Source organism: Antechinus flavipes, chromosome 2, assembly GCF_016432865.1.
Source record: "Antechinus flavipes isolate AdamAnt ecotype Samford, QLD, Australia chromosome 2, AdamAnt_v2, whole genome shotgun sequence".
In the NCBI taxonomy this organism is placed as follows: Eukaryota; Metazoa; Chordata; class Mammalia; order Dasyuromorphia; family Dasyuridae; genus Antechinus; species Antechinus flavipes.
In genome coordinates, this window is record NC_067399.1 from 229,010,726 (window position 1) to 229,029,484 (window position 18,759).

General features: G+C 38.6%; 1 protein-coding gene across 3 annotated transcripts in view; it reads right to left on the reverse strand.

Annotated features, from left to right (window-relative positions):
- The window catches only part of SCARA5 (scavenger receptor class A member 5), a 120,907-nt gene that overhangs the window by 25,977 nt on the left and 76,171 nt on the right, over positions 1 to 18,759 (reverse strand). For all 3 annotated transcript variants that reach the window (XM_051976404.1, XM_051976403.1, XM_051976405.1), the window contains exons 5-7: positions 16,896 to 16,976; positions 15,789 to 15,887; positions 14,482 to 14,538 (exon numbers count right to left, since the gene is read on the reverse strand). In XM_051976404.1, the coding sequence (XP_051832364.1) occupies positions 14,482 to 14,538; positions 15,789 to 15,887; positions 16,896 to 16,976 (237 nt within the window). The remainder of the gene's footprint in view (positions 1 to 14,481; positions 14,539 to 15,788; positions 15,888 to 16,895; positions 16,977 to 18,759) is intronic.

An 18,759-nucleotide genomic window follows, 5' to 3' on the forward strand; every position in this document is an offset into this window, starting at 1 on the left:
GGAGGGCAGAGGGACTGGCTCCTGCTGTCAGCAAGTTTCCAAGAGAACTAATATGAACTGGATGTTTCTATTTAAGCAAGCTGGGCCAGGAATGCAGCCACTCAGCCTCCACAACCCACTGTCTCTGAGACATTTGCAAAAGACCTTGTAAACCTTTAATAGGTTGGGATTCCCCTCCCCAGAACTAATGTTTTAATGGCCTCCTCAGTTTTTATTAAATGCACTCCAGGGAACCAGTGGGAAGAGGTACAGGGTCCCAGCAAAGGGACTAGAGTTCTGTTCCCAGCTTTCTCTGCTACTCACATCCTTGCTTATTCCATTGCCTCAGGCGGGCCTCAAACTCTGGGCCTCAAGTTTCATGGCTGTACTATTGTGTCAAATTTATATATATATGGACAAGCTAATCATGATAGATTCCTGATTTCATATACATTCCTATTCCTTTTTTTTCTATTCTTTATACATGGAAGTATTTGTGTCTATTAGTGTTTTCCTAATTCATCCTAAAAATAGAAAAGAAAAAAAAAAGGAAAATATTTTTGCTCCTCACTTCCCATGGGACCTTAGATAAATCATTTCATTTGAGTTTTCTGATCTGCAAGAGGAGAGAAGAGCCTAGGATATTTCCAAGCTTCCTTCATCTCTAAATCAATGACCTATGATCTGTGAATCCCAGGCCAGCCCGATGCTCACTCCTTCACTCCTCTCCCACTCTGCCATGCTCCCAGAAGCCTTCTCACCTGGAAGCCCTGCGCCTTTGTAGTCCCACTCTGGAGGAGGAATTCCTCCCAGACCAGCCCCACAATTTCTCCTCCTGTCCTTCCATCCTCCCCTAACTTTGCTCCTGACTACTGATTTCTCCTTCATGCTCCTGTCTGATACTGCCCCCCCTCCCCTTTTCAGGTCTCTTTTATGTGTTGTCTTCTCCCAGGGTAAGGATTGTCTTTCTTTATTCTTGCATTTGTGTTGCCCCTACTGGGAGGTGCTGTGGATAGAGCTCAGGCCTTGGAGTTAGGAAGATCTGAATTCAAGTCCAACTTCAAACATTAGCTGGGTGAACCTGGGCAAGTTTCTTAACTTTGTTTGCCCAGTTTCCTCATCTATAAAATGAGCTGGAAAAAAAATGTAAATGGTAAACAACTCCAGCATCTTTACAAAAAAAAAACAAAAACAAAAACAAAAACCCAAAAGGCTCACAAAGCATCCAACACAATTGAAAATAACTAACAACAATGGTACACTGTTAACTCTTTTTATGGATGAGGAAATGAAGATGATGTGCCTTGTTCATAGTTATATAAAAATGAGGCAGAGAGCTAGGACTCAAATCCCAAGTCTAGTTTCTATGTACTATTTTATTTTCTCAAAAATAAAATAAAACCAAAATCCAAAACTAAGATCTAAACTCTTACAGCCCCATGTAGAATAAAATGAGGGATTCCAATCTCAAACTCCTCAGTAGGTGCTAGCTCCCACTTTTCTTTTATTATTCTATTATTTCCTAAGCATCTATTGTAGGCATTGTATTAGGTTAGATGCTACCCTAAATGAAGGAACAAATGATAATTTCTCAGTGGGAAAAGTATCTTCTACCTTAATTCAATCCAACAAACATTCACTAAATGCCTACCTTGTGCCAAGGATTGTGCTAGGTCTTGTGCCTTTATAAAGCTTATATTATATTGTAGAGAAACCATGTGCAAACATAAGAACAAAATATATAAATGATAATTGTGTGTGGAAATACATTTAAAAGAACTGCACATGTTTAACCTATATTGGGTTACTTGTTGTCTAAAGGAGAGGGTGGGGGAAGGGAGGGAGAAAAAATTGGAACATAAGGTTTTGCAAGGGGTAAAGGTTGAAAACAATCTTTGCATACATTTTGAAAATAAAAAGGGATAAATTAAAAAAAAAAAGAATTGTGGGAGAGGAGGGACAAAGTTAACAGTCTGAAAGGCCACATGTAGCAGGAGGCTCCAGAGTTGAATCTTAAACCTTCAGAGCCATGCAGGATATGCTGATATTTATTTTCTTTTAACAGTTTAACAATTGTCTCTATATGGGAAAAAAAAAGTTTGCAAAACACACTTGTGAGTTTAATCTGCATTATTAACTAAATCTAGACAATCAACAAAACAATAAATTAAGCCCAGACATGTTTGCTGATTTCTTTACAATGGCATTTACAGCCAACATATCTCTGGACTCTAAAAAATATGAAAATTCTTCTCTAGGGGCTAAGAAGAGGAAAAGTTTGATGGACAGATCTGCATCATGCCTTGAGATACACCCAACCCAAGTGCAGGCTTCCTCATTAGTCTAGTGTTGAATAGAGCACTAGATATCAGTTTAATCTCTATGGGGCAACCTCAATAAAGGAGTGATACTGAATCCTGTTGGATTGTTGCTTTTAGAAAGGCCCACTCAGTTCCTGTCTTGTGTGTAGGAAACTTTTTCTATTGAGAAAAAAGGAAAAGAGAAAATAATGGCCTAACTCCGAGCTTTTTGAGTTCTTTAGTGTTTGTTTTTGCTGCCTCCCAAACCCCTCACCAAACCAAAACATGAAGAGGAGAAAGGAGTTTGGAGGGAACAGAAATAAACACAAGGGCTGGGAAAACAGGCTCTGATTTTCTGCAGCTGCACAGAGCAGAGAGCCTGTGGGATAATTTGGACCATCTGCCCATTAAGGAAGTTGAACTTTTATTCTCTTGTAAAGAAAGAACTCCCAATGCCCCAGTAAGCCTGCAGTGAAGAGGCCTCTCTCTTGCTGAATGGCTGAGACCTCCTGTGTAGCTAGGGAGGAACTGAGCCCTGTTCCCTTCCTCTTTTTCTTGACATCCATGGGAAATAGGAGCCATATGGAAAGGACAGGAGCCTAAGAGAGAATTTTCATGGCCGAGAACTTGGTCAGCCTGTTAGTGTCCTGAAGGCCACCTCGGCTTTTGTCTGGTATGAGGGAAGAAGGCAGAGCTCCAGATTCTCTACCAACTCAGTACTAAAATCAGCGGTCAATGACCCAGGCCAACATCACTTCCCAAGGGTTCTCCTTCCTGACTTTGACAGTCATGGGATTTATTTAGATGGCTGTAGCCTCCAGAGCCCAGAGATCAAATCATATTTTCCAAGCTTCAAATCCTGCTTAGTTCTCCTCCACTGAAGTGAATGCAGACCATCTACACCCAGTTTCCTTTACAAGCCACAGCATCTTGTTAGGCTGGTTAGCCAGAAGACCAAGGATGTAGCCTTTGGCTAAGAGAAGGATGAATTAACTGGTCTTTATCATTATCACCAAGTGCTAATACATTGCCCTCAGTAACTACAGACAAACCACTGTTCTGAGGGACAAGACTTACTCAACTACAAGATGTCAACAAAGGCCTGTAAGAGCAGAATTCTGTTCTTAGACATCTGATAATGATTACACTGCCCTTACAAGTGTGATCTTGACTGCCTGCCAATAAGGATGACCTGGACTAGGAATTACAACCCCCTACAAGACAAGCTCTATCCCATTGGAGTGGGGCTGGGGGATGGACAATTATTGTCAGATGTCTAAGACTTGATCTTGTTGCTTAGATTCAGAATGGAATCTGGGAGCCAGCTGCAAGCCTTTGCTGGTCTGATCCTCATTGGTATCTCTTGTATCAAACATTTTTTTCTTTTTTTGCACTCCTGAATCCTCCCAAGATATCTTAGAGTTTACTGGCTAGATTTCTTTCTTAAGGACCAGGCTTTAAACCAAAACCAATCTGATTCTAATTGACTACCAATCATTTGGTCATTGTTTGGGACCTGATTAACTCAGATTACTGTAAATAACAGTCATTTCTGTTTTGGCTGGAAACCCTGAAAATATTCCCCTCTCAGATTCATTCATTCATTTAGATTTTTTTGGACTAAGGTGAAAAAGCGACTCTGCCTCAATTGCTATCTACCCTTAATTACTGAATGGAAGCAGCCTTAGTCAAACCTATTGAAGACCTTAGTCTCCCATTGCATCCAGGACTATCTCCTTCATTTTGATCAGTATCTGGCCACTGAACCCAGACAGCTCTGGAGGGGAAACTGAGGCATGTGAGCTTGCACAGCTCTCCCTCCCTTAAATCCAACTCATTTGCAGGTCACAATATCACTTCCCTAATGTCATGTCTTCTTCGAGAACAAAAGACAAACAATAGCAACAATCCCTCTGTAGGGGAAAAGGCTTTAACTAGTCTTACTCACTCATTGAAGTTGGAAAGGGCCCCAGAGAAGCTACAGAGTGCCAGGGAGAACCAGTAGAGAAATTTAGAATATCACAGTTGGAATCTAAAGCCAACTCTTCCAATTTTATAGATTAGGACACTGGGATTTAGAGAGTTTCGATGGTTTGCCCAAAATCACACAGAGAGTAAATAGAAGAGCTAGGATTTGAACTCAACTGAAATAAGGTTTTCAGATTCCAAAGCCAATTGCTGCTCTTTGCACTTTTCCATAAAAGACCTTTGGGCTCCAGTTTCTTCATTTTAAAGATATGGAGACTGAGTCACAAATTTATTTAAAATTATATAGTGCATTAGTAGCAAAACTAGGATTAGGAAATTACGTATCCTGACTCCCAGTTCAGTGATCTTTCCACAACACCCCACTACTCAGAATAACTCTTAACTGTCTATACCAGTGGTTCCCCAAACTTTTGTTCTCAGTATCTTCATGTTGTTAAAAAAACTATTGAGGATCTGTTCAAAGAGTTTTTGTTCACATGGGTTATATTTATAGCTATTTATTATATTACAAATAAAAATTAATTTTGAATTTGTAGATCCTCTGAAAGGGTTTCAGAGACCCCAACAATTCTTTGGACTACACTTTGAAAAGCACTGGTCTACATTATCTTCTTTTTTTTTTCCTGAGGCAATTGGGGTTAAGTGACTTGTCCAGTCACACAGCTGAAAAATGTTGTGTCTGAGGTCAAATTTGAACTCAGGTTCTCCTGACTTGAAAGCTAGTGCGCTATCCACTGTACTACCTGCTCTTTTTTTTTTTTAATAAAGTGATCTTGTTTCAAATTATTTTTGTTCTGTTGATGATAAATTGATTTTCAAGGGAGTACATATTACCCATAAAATTGTCACATGAGCTCCTTGAAGGGAGTTGCTTTATTTTTTTGTCTTGGTGTTCCAAGGATTTAACAGAATACCAATCAATGCTTGATTAATGTTTGTTGACAGATTATTAATTTCAATAAGGTTCTGGAGGCAAACTGTATCTATGTGATCAGAAGACAAACTTTAGCTATTTATGATTAGGCTCATCACCAAGAGTTGCCTGCTAGTTGATTTACTCATTCATGTTAGCCACAGTGATCCATGAAATAATTTTTTTTTAGGTCCTAACATCATCAATGATATAAACGGGAAAAAGTTGGTCATATATTCAGAGTCTGAAATAATAAAAAGACAACCCAAATTGCTTTGGCATCTATAATATGGGCAGTTAGGGAGCACAGAAGATAGAGTGCTAAACTTGGAGTCAGGAAGAACTAAATTCAAAAGTGACCTCAAATATTTACTAGCTGTATGATTATGGGCAAGTCATTTATCGGTGCTTGTCTCAATTTCTTCATCTGTAAAATGGACTGGAGAAGAAAATGACAAACTACTTTAGTGTCTTTGCCAAGAAAACCTCAAATGAAATCATGAAGAGTGAAATATGATTGAAATAACTGAACATCAATAAAAATCCATGATATGTTAAAGAACCATAAATTTAAGCCTGAAGGGGACCTTAGAAGACATCTCATCTAATCCTTTAGTTTTACAGAAAAGGTAACAAATTTAGATAACTTAGGTGACTTGCTCAGGATGAAACAGATGGGATTTGGACCCATACCTTCCCAGCCCTAAATATGACACTCTATATACTACTTCATGGAACTTTTCTAGACATTAAATAAATAGATGCAGTAAATAGATGAATAAAAAGATAGATGCAATCTCCATTTTAAGACAACAAAAGTTAATTTTCTACTATGTCCAAGGCAATGTGCTAAGGAGAATTTATAAAAAGACAGCCCCAAATCACACAAGAAAGATCAGGTCTGCAATCTATAGTGGGGCAATGAGCACATGAACTACTGAGATCATGGGTCCTGAAATATAAAACAAACTACCTTTGGCCTAAGCTTTCCTAACCTGTTCTCTCAGGACTCATCTGCTAGCCCAGGGCCATTTCACTTTGTAAAGAAATCAGATTTTAATTCCTTTAGAACATCTTCATATTATTAAACAAAACCAAAACTTGGGCTAAACAAACTTTTCTCATATTCAATCACTAAGGTTTGGTTGAGCTCAGACATGAGAGAGCTTACAGGAAAATCTGAATGATTTGAACTTGTCTGAACTTTAGTCTGAACATAAAGACTTGAGGTATGACCCTTGAAAATCTGTTCTAGAAAACTAAACCTCCTCTCCGTGTCATTGTGGGGACAGATTTACACTTGAGTCCCACTCTCCTCCTTATGTTCAAAACTTGTATCTCAGACTGACTTTCAGACATTTTAAGGAGGATATATCATGAGCATCTCAAAGGAGATATCTCAGAATCAGAACTCATTATCTTTCTTCCCCGAATCTACTTCTCTTCCACATTTTTGCATTTCTGTCACCAACATTGTTCCAGTCATCCAGATTCATAAACCTCACTCCACAAATACAATGGGTTGTCAAAGATTGCCATCCTTCCCTACACAGCCTCTCTCAAGTCTATTCATTTTCATAGCTACCACCCAGTGCAGGCCCTCATCATCTTGCTTGGATTTTTGGTCTTCCCACCTCTCTCTCCCTCCTCCATTCCATCCTCTGTACAGCTTCCAAGGTGAGTTTTCTAAAGTGCCAATGATCATGCCATTGTCTTATTCGACAAACCTTGGTGGTTCCCTATTCTAGAATCAAATATAAACTCCTCTGCCATTTAAAGCTATTTTCAATCTGGTCCTTTCCTATTTTTTCAACCTTGTTACATATTACTCCTCTTTACATACTATTGTTCAGTCAAATCTGTCTTCTTATTGTCCTTACATAATGTAATCTGTTTCCCATTATCTTTCCAAGTGCCATTTTCTACATGAAGCACCTGCTGGTGCCCCCCCCCCTTCAAAATCACCTGATATCTATTGTGTATCTACCAATTTAGAGCATTGGGCTTGGAATCAGAAAGATTCATCTTCATGAATTCAAAACTGTCCTTGGACACTTACTAGTTGTGTGACCCTGGGCAAGTCACTAAACCCAATTTGTCTGTTTCCCCATCATTTGATCGGGAGAAGGAAACGGCAAACTGGTCCACATCTTTGCCAAGAAAATCCCAAATGGGATCATGAAGACAGACAGAATTGAATGACTCAAGTATAAGTTCCTTGAGGTCAGCTTTAATTTTGTCTCAATATGTGTCTAGTGTCTCGTAGGCACTTAGCAAATGTTTTTTTGATTGACTGATCTCCAAGAACATAGTCATTGGGATCAAGAAATTTACCTCTTTATGCCCTTTGTTCCTTTTTTATGATTATCCATTTATAATCAGCCAGAAGGGGTCGCTAGAGAATTGCATGTGGCTCTTAATTATTAACTTTGGAAAGACATACTTTGAGTTGGATATCATTCATTTTTAATATAACTTTTGATTAAGATCATAGGTTTGAGATCTAGAGCTGAAAAGGATCTCCATCAACTAGGAATACTATGATGACTGTGATGGAACACTATTGTACTATAAGAAATGATAAGGGGAATGGTTTCAGAAAAATCTGAAAAGATCTATATGAAATGATGCAGAAAAAAAGCGAGCAGAACCAGAAAATCATTGTACACAGTGACAGCAACATTGTAATGATAATCAATTATGAACAATTTAACTATTTTGATCAATATGATGATTCAGAACAATTTGGAAGAACTCATGATGAAAAATGCTATCCAAATAGCATTTGGATAGCAAATTGAAATATAATTTTTTTCACTTTATTTTTTTGCTTTTTTGGGCAACGTGGCTGACATGGAAATGTGTTTCCATGATTTCACATGTATAATTGATAGCATATTACTTTCCCTCTTAATGAACTGGAGGGAGATAGAATCTGGAATTCAAAAAAAAAATTTAATGAATGCTAAAAATGAATAAATAATAATTTTTAAATAAATAAATGGTGCCTGATAGGATTACAAAGGATACAGATTTCACTGCTTTAAACTACTCCATCAACCCCCAGGAGCTTCATATCAGCTCTGGTACTCACACTTCATCAGTAGCCCCTAACCTTGAAACAATTATGAATGGAGAGTGGAGCAAAGAATTCCTCATAAAAATCTCCATTTAGGGAGGGCAACCAGGCTGGCTATATCTTTATTTCCCACTAGACTGTTTTCCTTTGGACTTCTCCATCATTTTCTGACACGGGGTACTTTCCCTATACTTTATAGGTCATTCTTTCAACCTCCCCATTAGATTGTAAGTGCTTTAAATATAGAAGCTATCTTTATACTTTTTCATATTTGCTTCCCTAGTGTTTAATACGTAACTAAAGATACGTATATGGCATACAGTTGATGTTTAATAAATGTTTATTGACTAACTGACATAGATTTGCAAAGGAAGTCAATTACATTCAAATATGATTATCAAAATGTTTAGAAAACGAGTTTATAGACCTCAGGTTGAAAACCTCTGGTCTAGCATGATAAATCTTTGTAGAAGCCATTCTAGCTATATATGACTGCCATTTACTTTTTTAGAATTTCACTAAGCAGCTATTTAATAACACATTCTAATACCAAGTCAGACTCAAGGTAATTGTTTTTATGTTGTTTCCTTTATTAAAATATTAGTTCCTCGAGGAAAGGGACTATCTTTTGCCTTTCTTGTTTCTCCAGTATTTAGCACAGTGTCTGGCACATGGCAAGTGTATAACAAATATTTATCGACTGACTAACTCACTGATTTTTTTGCTGATTATACACTTGCTCCTTCTTTGAAACTGAGATATTTATCCTTTTCCAGTGTTCTGGTTTTCTTTGATCTTCCACAGATCACCGATAAGGGCTCAACAAACACATCTACCAGATTAATATCAGATAATTTAGTTCTTTTGGGGCATGTGACTAAAGTCCCAGAGAAAATCTGGCATAAAATGTATGATTTAATGTAAGGTAAATTCTAATATCACACAGAAATGGAAAAACCTCTCTTTCACTCACGGCTTTAGAGTAACAAGAAGGAAAACACCCAGCCTTGTCCTCAAGAAGCAGAATGATGAAAGCCTTTGTTCCAAAGCCTGAGCTGGAGTTGGCAGACCTGAGTTCTGTCTGCCACTAACTCTTATGTGTGACCACCAACAGTTTCCTCCTCTGTAAATTGAGGTTGGACTAAATGATCACTAATGTCCCCTTTCACTTTAAGATGCTGTACCTCCATCTCAGCCCAGACTTTGTTGTTCTAAACCCCATCTCTCTACGGAAAGCTCTTGGTTAGTTTCATTGATGTTCCACAAAACCCCTATCTTGAGATTTAGGGAAGAGGCAAAAATGTGTGTGAGTAGTGCAGTCCAAGGCACGGGCTGTTTGCAGTTCAGTTCAGATCTGAGCAGAACTCTCAAACTCAGAGGAGATGTAGGTTGCTTAAGAAAGGGAAAGAACAAGCGATCTCTCAAGAATGGCACGTCAGGCCTTGATGTAAGGCAGCTTTGCCTGCCAGCAAATAGATTCCACAGCCAAGCAAATGTGGACTCACCCTTTCCCCCAGTTCTGTAGCTCCACCCCATCCCCATGGGGGCCATGTCCAAGTTATAGCCCTGGGTTTCCATCTCTGTTGAGATTTACCACACACTCTGCTCTGTGACCTGGGGCTTTCTGGAGAGCCAATGGCACATGCTTTGGCCTGATTCCAACAAGTGAAACCTTTTTCTGGGACCCTCAAGAAATGGGAAAAGTGAGGGTGATTAGAGAGATTTTCTAGAGAGGGATCTTCATTCTGTGGCCTATACCAAGATGTCTCTCCCTAACACCTCCCTTCCTCAGCTCTGCCCCACTGTGTTTTGTCTGTCCGTTCTCAACTGACAGACTCAGGTGGATGGATTTTTATTTGATCTCTCACACTCTCAATGACATCATCAGGTCATAAATTTAGGACTACGGGATCTTCATGACATCTAAGATCCTTTCTAGAACTGAGGTCCAATAAGTTGCTCAGGGTCATACAGTTAATAATGCCTGGGGCAAGGTTTGAATTCAGGTCTTTCTGACTTCAAATCTAGCACTCTTTTCACTACAATAACCTTGGAAAAGTTGTTCAACGTCTGATCCAGCTCAGTTTCCTCATAAATAAAATACAGAAAGGATTTTGTACATATTCTATTCTTCCCATAGATGGCAATTATAATCTTTTGACATTTTAGGAGATGGCCTTCATGAATTACAGGGACTAAACCATGTCATCACAGCGAAAGTCCTGTCATATACCATTTTTTGATGGAACCACTGAAGTCCTTCTTCCACTGGGAGCCTGGAGGGGAACCTTGGATCTTAAAGGCTGCACCAATGGAGCACAGATTTTGTTGGATCTTCCCAAGCCTTCCAGGACAAGGCTTCATGAATTATAGAGACAGAACCATCTCATTAAAAGAGAACCATTCTTCTGGTCATGAATTTCTCTGAATGGATGGTGAGTCTGATCCACAAAACAGTATATAATAAGACTTTGAGTATCCCCAGCTTGAAAGTGCTCTGCCATGTAAAGCACTCCAATTAAGGATAGGCTGAAGTCTTATTTGGATACTTTAACCATCACAAGGTTCCTGGGCTCCTAAAAGCTATATCAATGGAATATGAGTTCCAGAAAATCCTACTAAAATCTCCTTCCATAGTCTGTTGATAGACTAAAGTGTCTGTAGTCTGAAGGTTGATTTAATTATGCTCAAAGACGCCCTCGGGTCTTCCTCTTCCCATTGGTGGGTCCCTTCCTGGGATTACTATTTTAGGAAGGACTTCAGTCTTTCTTCACCTCACTCTTGCAAGAGCAAAGTGACTGAGGCTGGATTTGAATTCAGAAAGATGAGTTTTCCTGATTCCAGGGCCTATTCATTATATTACTCAATTGCTCTCCAAAATGTTACATTAAAAATAATACATAGAATATAACCATGGTATTATTTTTTTAAAAAAATCTAAGGAGGGAGGGAGAAGGAAAGAGAGAAGGAAGGAAGGAAGGAAGGAAGGAAGGAAGGAAGGAGGAAGGAAGGAAGGAAGGAAGGAAGGAAGGAAGGAAGGAAGGAAGGAAGGAAGGAAAGGAAGGAAGAAAAGAAAGAAGGAAGGAAGGAAGAAAAGAAGGAAGGAAGGAAAGAAAGGAAGAAAAGAAAGAAGGAAGGAAGGAAGGAAGGAAGGAAGGAAGGAAGGAAGGAAGGAAGGAAGGAAGGAAGGAAGGAAGGAAGGAAGGAAGGAAAGAAGGAAGGAAAGGAAGGAAGAAGGAAAGGAAGAAAGGAAGGAAGGAAGGAAGGAAGGAAGGAAAGGTGAGTCATTAACTCTACCTCTTATATTTACAAGCTATTTAATTTTGGGTAAGTCTATGAGCCTCAATTTCCTCATCTGTGAAATGGAGATAATGATAGTTGCAAAACCTATACATCACAGGTTGTTATGAGAAAAATACTTGGCAAATGTTAAAAGAAAATTCTGCTCTATGGCACATAGGGATATGTGTGTGTGTGTATGTGCGTATATGTGTATGTGTGTATAAATATATGCCACATTTGCATTTGTGTGTATGTGTTTATAATCAGTAAAATCAAATGTATTACAGTAAAAGCCCAAAGCCACAGGGTGGAACGCGTGTTGTGTGTGTGTGTGTGTGTGTGTGTGTGTGTGTGTGTGTGAGAGAGAGAGAGAGAGAGAGAGAGAGAGAGAGAGAGAGAGAGATTTTTCAAGTTTCGTGCAGACCACATAAACACTTTATCCTGGCTCTATCTTGTACAAGAAACTTCTATATTTCCCTTTTAACAGTCTCAGTGCTTTCTTCCTTCATTGTTTCTCTCCATAGAATTATTTACTATACAGAATTAAAAGTTATACCAGCAGAGAAAGGATGACCAAACAGGGTCACAAAAAAAGAAAAAAAAAATCCAGAATGTAGTTTTCAACCAACATGGGTGTGACTTGGATTCATCAGAGAGATCACAAATAATCCCCAGGCTATGTTTGTTTCTTCTAAAAAAATGTTTTTGTCTCTAAGGTAAGAGGCCAAACTACCCAGTTTGTCTGGGTCACTCCCAAAGAAGTCCCAGGCAGCCATGGAAAGAGAATTATATGTAGCTTCAGGAAAATTGTGAAGTACTTGACTGAGCTTTGTGAATTATAATAATTATGATAGACTTTTGATTAGTTAGCTTACTCAGTAATGCATGATTTTTCCATAGCTTGCTTCCAATCTGGAGCCTGAAGCCTGGGGCACCTTTCCTGAGAGAAGGTACCTTCCAGATGCCTGGAACCCCAAGCTAGGATAAAGGTTGCAATAAAGTGAAAGATTATTGATTGCAATGCTGCCCCTCAGTCACTACAGTAATCCTGCTCATTTGGAAGACAATAGGGAAATGTGAAGAGAGAAAACCCAATTCTTTCATATTCTCTGGTCTATAATAACACCTGTTTATGGTATCCTCTAATTTTTCCTTCCTAGTTTTGCAGTAGATGATTGGAAATAACCTTTTAATGATAAAGATTCTTAACCATGGGCCCCATGAACTTGTTTAAAACACCACCAACACCATATTTTGATAACTGTTTAAAATGTAATTGGGTGCCTTCATAATCTCATGTATTTTTATTTTATGTATTTAAAAACAGTATTCTTGCCAGACAGGTGGTATGCCTAATAGTCTCTGAGACTGGGGAGGCTGAAGCTGGTGGACTGCCTGAGTTCAGGAGATTTGAGCTCTAACAGGGCTTAAGCTGATCGGCTACCCCTATTAAATCTGCTGCCATCTAATTCTTCATGACCTCAGGTTTTTCTGGGCAAAGGGACTGCAGTAGTTTGCCATTTCCTTCTCCAGCTCATTTTACAAATAGGGTTTAGTGACTTGCTCAGGGTCATTCAGTTAATAAGTGTCTGAGATTGTATTTGAACTCATGCTTTCCTGACTCCAGGCCAGCACTACCCACAGAGCCATCTTGCTTCTAAAGTGTTTTGCAAACCTGAAAGTACAAAACCTAAATACTAATCATCATCATCATCATCATAATAGAGAACAAAACTAATAATTCAATGGCCGGGGCCAAACCACTGGGTCTTCATTGAGTGTGTCTGTGCCTGGGCTCCAGCAGAAGGACTCAGAATGCTTCAGGGGCAGCCAGTCTGAATGCAGAGTCAATTAACAGCTTCTTAGGTATGGAAGCCCTTAAATGCCCTCTAATCCTTACAATAAAGAGGAGGGAAATCCCAAGGAAGCGAGGCTTACATGATCTTAAGCAAGATACTAATATCCAGAGATCTCAGTTTCTTTATCTATAAAATGAGGCGGCTCAATTAAATGGTCTCTGAGGTCCCTTTGATATCTAGAGTTCTGATGCAAAGACTATTTTTTCATCACCTTTTAACAATCTGTAGAAAGAGCACTGCATTGTAGCCCTAGGTGCCAGGTTTATGTTCTCCCAGTTCTAATGCTTATTACTCGTGGGATCTCAAGAAAATCATTTTACACCTCTAAGAACCTGAAGGCTCTTTATAACTCTAATGATCTCAGCTAGCCCACAGCTGGTGCTTGGGAAATCCTGAGATACTGAGGATGCAATTTAGGCTTCTTGTATATTTTTCTCCCAAATGGTTCCCATGACCTTAATTGATGATAAAATAAGAAACTCACCAGCCTCTCTGAGGTTCAATGATCAGTGATACCAAGGCCTACATAGAAAGATGGTCTTTGAGGAGGGAGAGTAGACAGATAGGGGAATCTATTAAAAATTTTAAGAATATTTAAAGACACTAAGACGAAATTATTTCACTATAGCAAGTATGTATAATTTTAGACAGGACTTTTGTTGGACTGGGGGATTGGGAGGGAGAGGGGGGAAAGAGAGCTATTACATGGAGGAGTCAGGAGCTGGGGTACTAATCCTGGCCTTACCACTTACATTGCTATATGTATTTAGACAAATTCACCCTTCTCTAAACCTCAGTTTTTCTCATCTATAAAATGGTAGAAAGAAAGTAGATTGGATCAGAGCAATTCTAAGGTTCCTTCCAGCACTAACATTCTGTGGTGCTGTTTCTAAGTCCATGGGAACATTCTGTCCCTTATCTGAACACTTGAGGAATAAGATTACCAGAACTTCTGGCAGCAAGGGAGAGATAGAATTTCTTAGGAACTTTTCAGTTTCCTGATTTTCAGATACATATCATACATATCATTGTGGGAGTATCATTGTATCATCCTGATGATAAAATTAATAAACTCCTTACCAGTGTCACCAGCTCGATCTCCTTTTTCTCCTTTCTCTCCTCTAGGACCCCTTTCACCTAAAACAAAAATTAAAAAAAAAAAAAAAGACAAATTGTCAGGTTGAATCGAATGCAGTCCAAGAACAAATGGTTACTGACAAAAGACATATTTTTCTATCCAATGGAAAAACATCTCAGGCTTTAGGTAAACAGTAGAGACTTTTAGGAAGGGACTAAGGGACCTAAGTGTAGTACATTCCTAAAAACAAACAAATCCATACAAGTATAAGAAGGTATTAGTAGGTATTGTTACCTTTGACCTTCTCCTGCTTGAGTCATTAGGAAAAATAAAAATTCACTAAAATAAGTAGGATTGGAAACTGGGATAGGCTAAGATGGGGTAGGAAGAAGAACAGCAAAGAGGAAGAAAAAAAGGAATTACAGAGTTTTTTTTTTTTTTAAGTGGAGGAAAAGGTGTGACAGAAAAATGAGACTTGTCTTTGCTTTGCCTGAGAATTTGATGGATCTCAATTAAGTGCTACAGAGCCAGGAGCCCGGTGAGTACCAATTAAGATAAGAGTTATAAAATAAGAGGATCTCTGTTACAGGAACTCTCATACCTGCAACTGAATTCTGGGGATCTGATTTATGCCTAATTAGAACTAACTGTTGTGATTCAAAGATTTTTGCTTTCCCTCTGCTTTTGAGATAGACAAATATAGATATCTCAAAAGCATATAAAAGTGTGTGTGTATCTGTATATCTATCCATCTGTCTATATCTACTGATCTGTTTCTACCTTTCTACCTATTTATCTATCTAAATACAATGCACACATTTGCATGGATTTCCTGGTTGGGAGTTCTGAGTAAAAAATAAGAGAGAAAATCCACTCAAATATGTTAAACTGCTTTTCATTTATATTCATGTGTGTGTGTATATATATATATATATATATATATATATATATATCTTTTATTCTTCCAATATCTTGTATAACTTAATCAATTCTTGGAATGGATTGAATATGAAGAAAGGGAAAGGATATTATTGAATTTTAAGAATATGTAACCACTGGAGAAAGGCCAAATGTGGTTTCTCAAGACTGGGAACAAGCTGTTGCTATTGTACTTTGTGTGTGTGTGTGGGGGGGGAATAGTGAGGAGTCTAGATGGGAGTGGAGGAGGGGTTATACTTTGACGCCTTTCAGTCCTTTTCTGACAGGTCATCATTCTCTTGCAGGGGCACTTGTAGCTGAGGAACAGCTAGTGGCTTGGGCACAAACAGAAGCTCTGGGGAAACACAATCTTTGTGAGAATTATTAGTACCTTTGAATCCACGCATTCCCATGGGTCCTGGGGCTCCCAATGCCCCATCATCTCCTTTCAGGCCAGGCAGCCCAGGAGAGCCTCTCTCACCTGTAAGACCTAGAGGAAGAAGAAAACATATTTAAGTGGTGGTGGGAGTATTCCTCATTGTTTTAGATTGATTCTTTTGGCGATTTTGCAAAATAAGAAATGTGAGGATATCGACTCACAATGTGCATCTTCATGAACACTGAGTAATAGCCCATTTCTCCTCCAAAGCACTTTTGGCCATCCTTTCATCAGGGCCCTTACTACAGATGGAGCATAAAATAAAGTCATAGGTTTCAGAGGTGAAAGGGAACTCAGAGGTCACATAGATTGTGAAGATCTAATTAGATAATATATGTAAAATGCTTCATAAACCTTAAAGTCCTATGGAAAGGCTAGTTATTATTCATTCAAATTTGGTTTCAGGCCTCTTCTTGATTTTGAATTTTTATCCTTCAGGTCTACCCTTCCCAAATTGGTAAGTTATATTTTTAATTGATATTTTTTGTTTTTGTATCTCATTCCTTTCTGAATGGCAGCTAGGTAGTGAAATGGACAGAGCACCATACCTGGAGTAAGGAAGACCTGAATTCAAATCCGTCCTCTCAGACTTACTAGCCATGTAAACCTGGCAAGTCACCACCTTTGTCTGTCTCGGTTTCTTTATCTTTATAATAGCTCCCTCCTCCTAGAGTTATGATTTTTAAAAAGGGAAGGAGGGTACAGCTAGGTGGTGCAATGGATAGAGCATGACCCCTGAAGTCAGGAGGACCTGAGTTCAAATCTGGTCTCAGACAACACTTCCTAGTCACTTAACCCCAATTGCCTCGGGGAAAAAAAAAAAGTATTCATTTCAATCTACTTTTGTATTTGTTCTCTTAGCAGGCAAGCAATTCCTGGTTATGCTGGCAGAACATAATGTCTTGGGAAGCCCCATTAATTTTCTATTTAAGATAAAACTAGAAAAATTCAAAATTGAGTAATTGCAGATCTCCCTGGAGAGCCATATGACCTCAGGGAACTTGGAAGCTTGTGGCACCTCTGAAGCAGCAGCAACAGCAGCAATATCTCCTCACTTACCTCTTGGTCCAGGCAAACCAGGAGCACCTGGTGTTCCTCCTCTTCCTTCATTCCCTGGATCACCTTTGGGTCCTGGGGGACCTAAAATGGAAAAATGGTACAGGGGTTAGACACTGTTTTCTAGAATCTAGTTTCCAGTGGACAAATGAGAATTTGTTTCACAAATGGATCTTGAAAAGAAAGGGAGGACTTTCAGTACCAAGATGGTAGAGTGAGCAAGGAACTCTCCAAAGTCCTCTAATATTCCCCTCCAAACAACTAGGAAACCACCTCAGAATTGATTTATAATCAGGAAAGCAGTTACTAATACAGCAGGAAAGCTCTGTCTCACTAAGGAGAGAGGAGAGCTGAAGTCCAAGACTGGCAGCCAGCCAGTCCACCAGTAGGGTTCCAAGCCTGGGGCAATCCACCAGCAAAGCAGCAGCCCCATAAGCAAGTGAGTAGTCTTGTACAACCCAGCAAGGCCCCACCCCAGTGACACACACACTTCAGTGGGATGATACATGTCCCAAAAACCTAAAGGGGTAAGAAAGAAAATTGCACTGAAAGAAAGAAGAGAAAGATTGAATGGACTAAATCATCCCACACATACAAGATATGAAAGAATTATTATAATAGAAGGGAAGATTGGGAGTGAGAGTAGCAGGTAAAGCTTCAACTTTACTATCATCAAAATTATATAAAAGAGGCAGTAATGTACACACTCAGTTGTATACAGAAACATATCTTACTTTATAAGGAAGTTAAAAAGGGACAGGGATAATAGAAGGGGAAGGGACGACTGATAAAAGGAAGGGTATCTTGAGGAAGGCAATGATCAGAAAGAAGCAAACCATTTGTGAAGAGGTGCAAGGATGGGGGATAAAAGAGAGGGGAAGATAAGTGAAACATAGCATGGAAAGAAATATACAGTTAATTATCATAACTATAAATGGAAATGGAATGAACTAATACATAAAATGGAAGTGGAAGCAGAATGGCTTAAAAACCAAACTTCGACCATATGTTGTTAGAAGAAACACATTTGAAGCAGAGAGATACATGCAGGATAAAAATAAGTGGCTGGAGCAAAACCTATTATCCTTCAGATGAAGCAAAGAAAGCAGGAATAGCAATCATGATTCCAGATAAAGCAAAAGCAAAAATAGATCTAATTAAAAGAGATAAAGAAGAAAACTATATCTTGTCAAAAGGTATCATAGATAATGGAGTCATATCAATCCTAAACATATATGTACCAAATGGTATAGCATGAATTTTTGAAGGAGAAGTTGAATGAGTTACAGGAGAAAATTGATAATAAAATTATACTAGTGGGAGACTTCAAGTTTCTCCTCTCAGAACTGGATAATTCTAACAAAAAAATATAACAAAACTTATCTGGAAGAACAAAACCTCAAGGATATCAAGGCAATCAGTGAAAAAAATTGTGAAAGAAGGTGCTATAGCCATATCATATCCCAAATGGTATTATAAAGTTGTAATTATCAAAACAATCTGGTATTGGTTAAAAAGTAGAATGATAGGTCAGTGGAATAGATTTGATACATTATAATAAATAACCATAGTGATCTAGTATATGATAAACCCAAAGATCCAAGCTTTTGTAACAAAAACACATTGTTTAACAAAAACTGGAAAACCTTAAAGCCCTGTATATGTCATCTCTAAACAGAAAGGCAACATGGGAAATCTGGATTCAAATCTTTCCTTAAATACTTCTAGTTGAGTAATTCAATTGAAGATCTAATGAGATATTTGTAAACTGTTTGGCACAAATGCCGGGAACATAGAAGGTGATTAATAAATACATGTTTCTTTCCTTAATTGCTTTGTGTTTTATTTATACTTAGATATATGTATG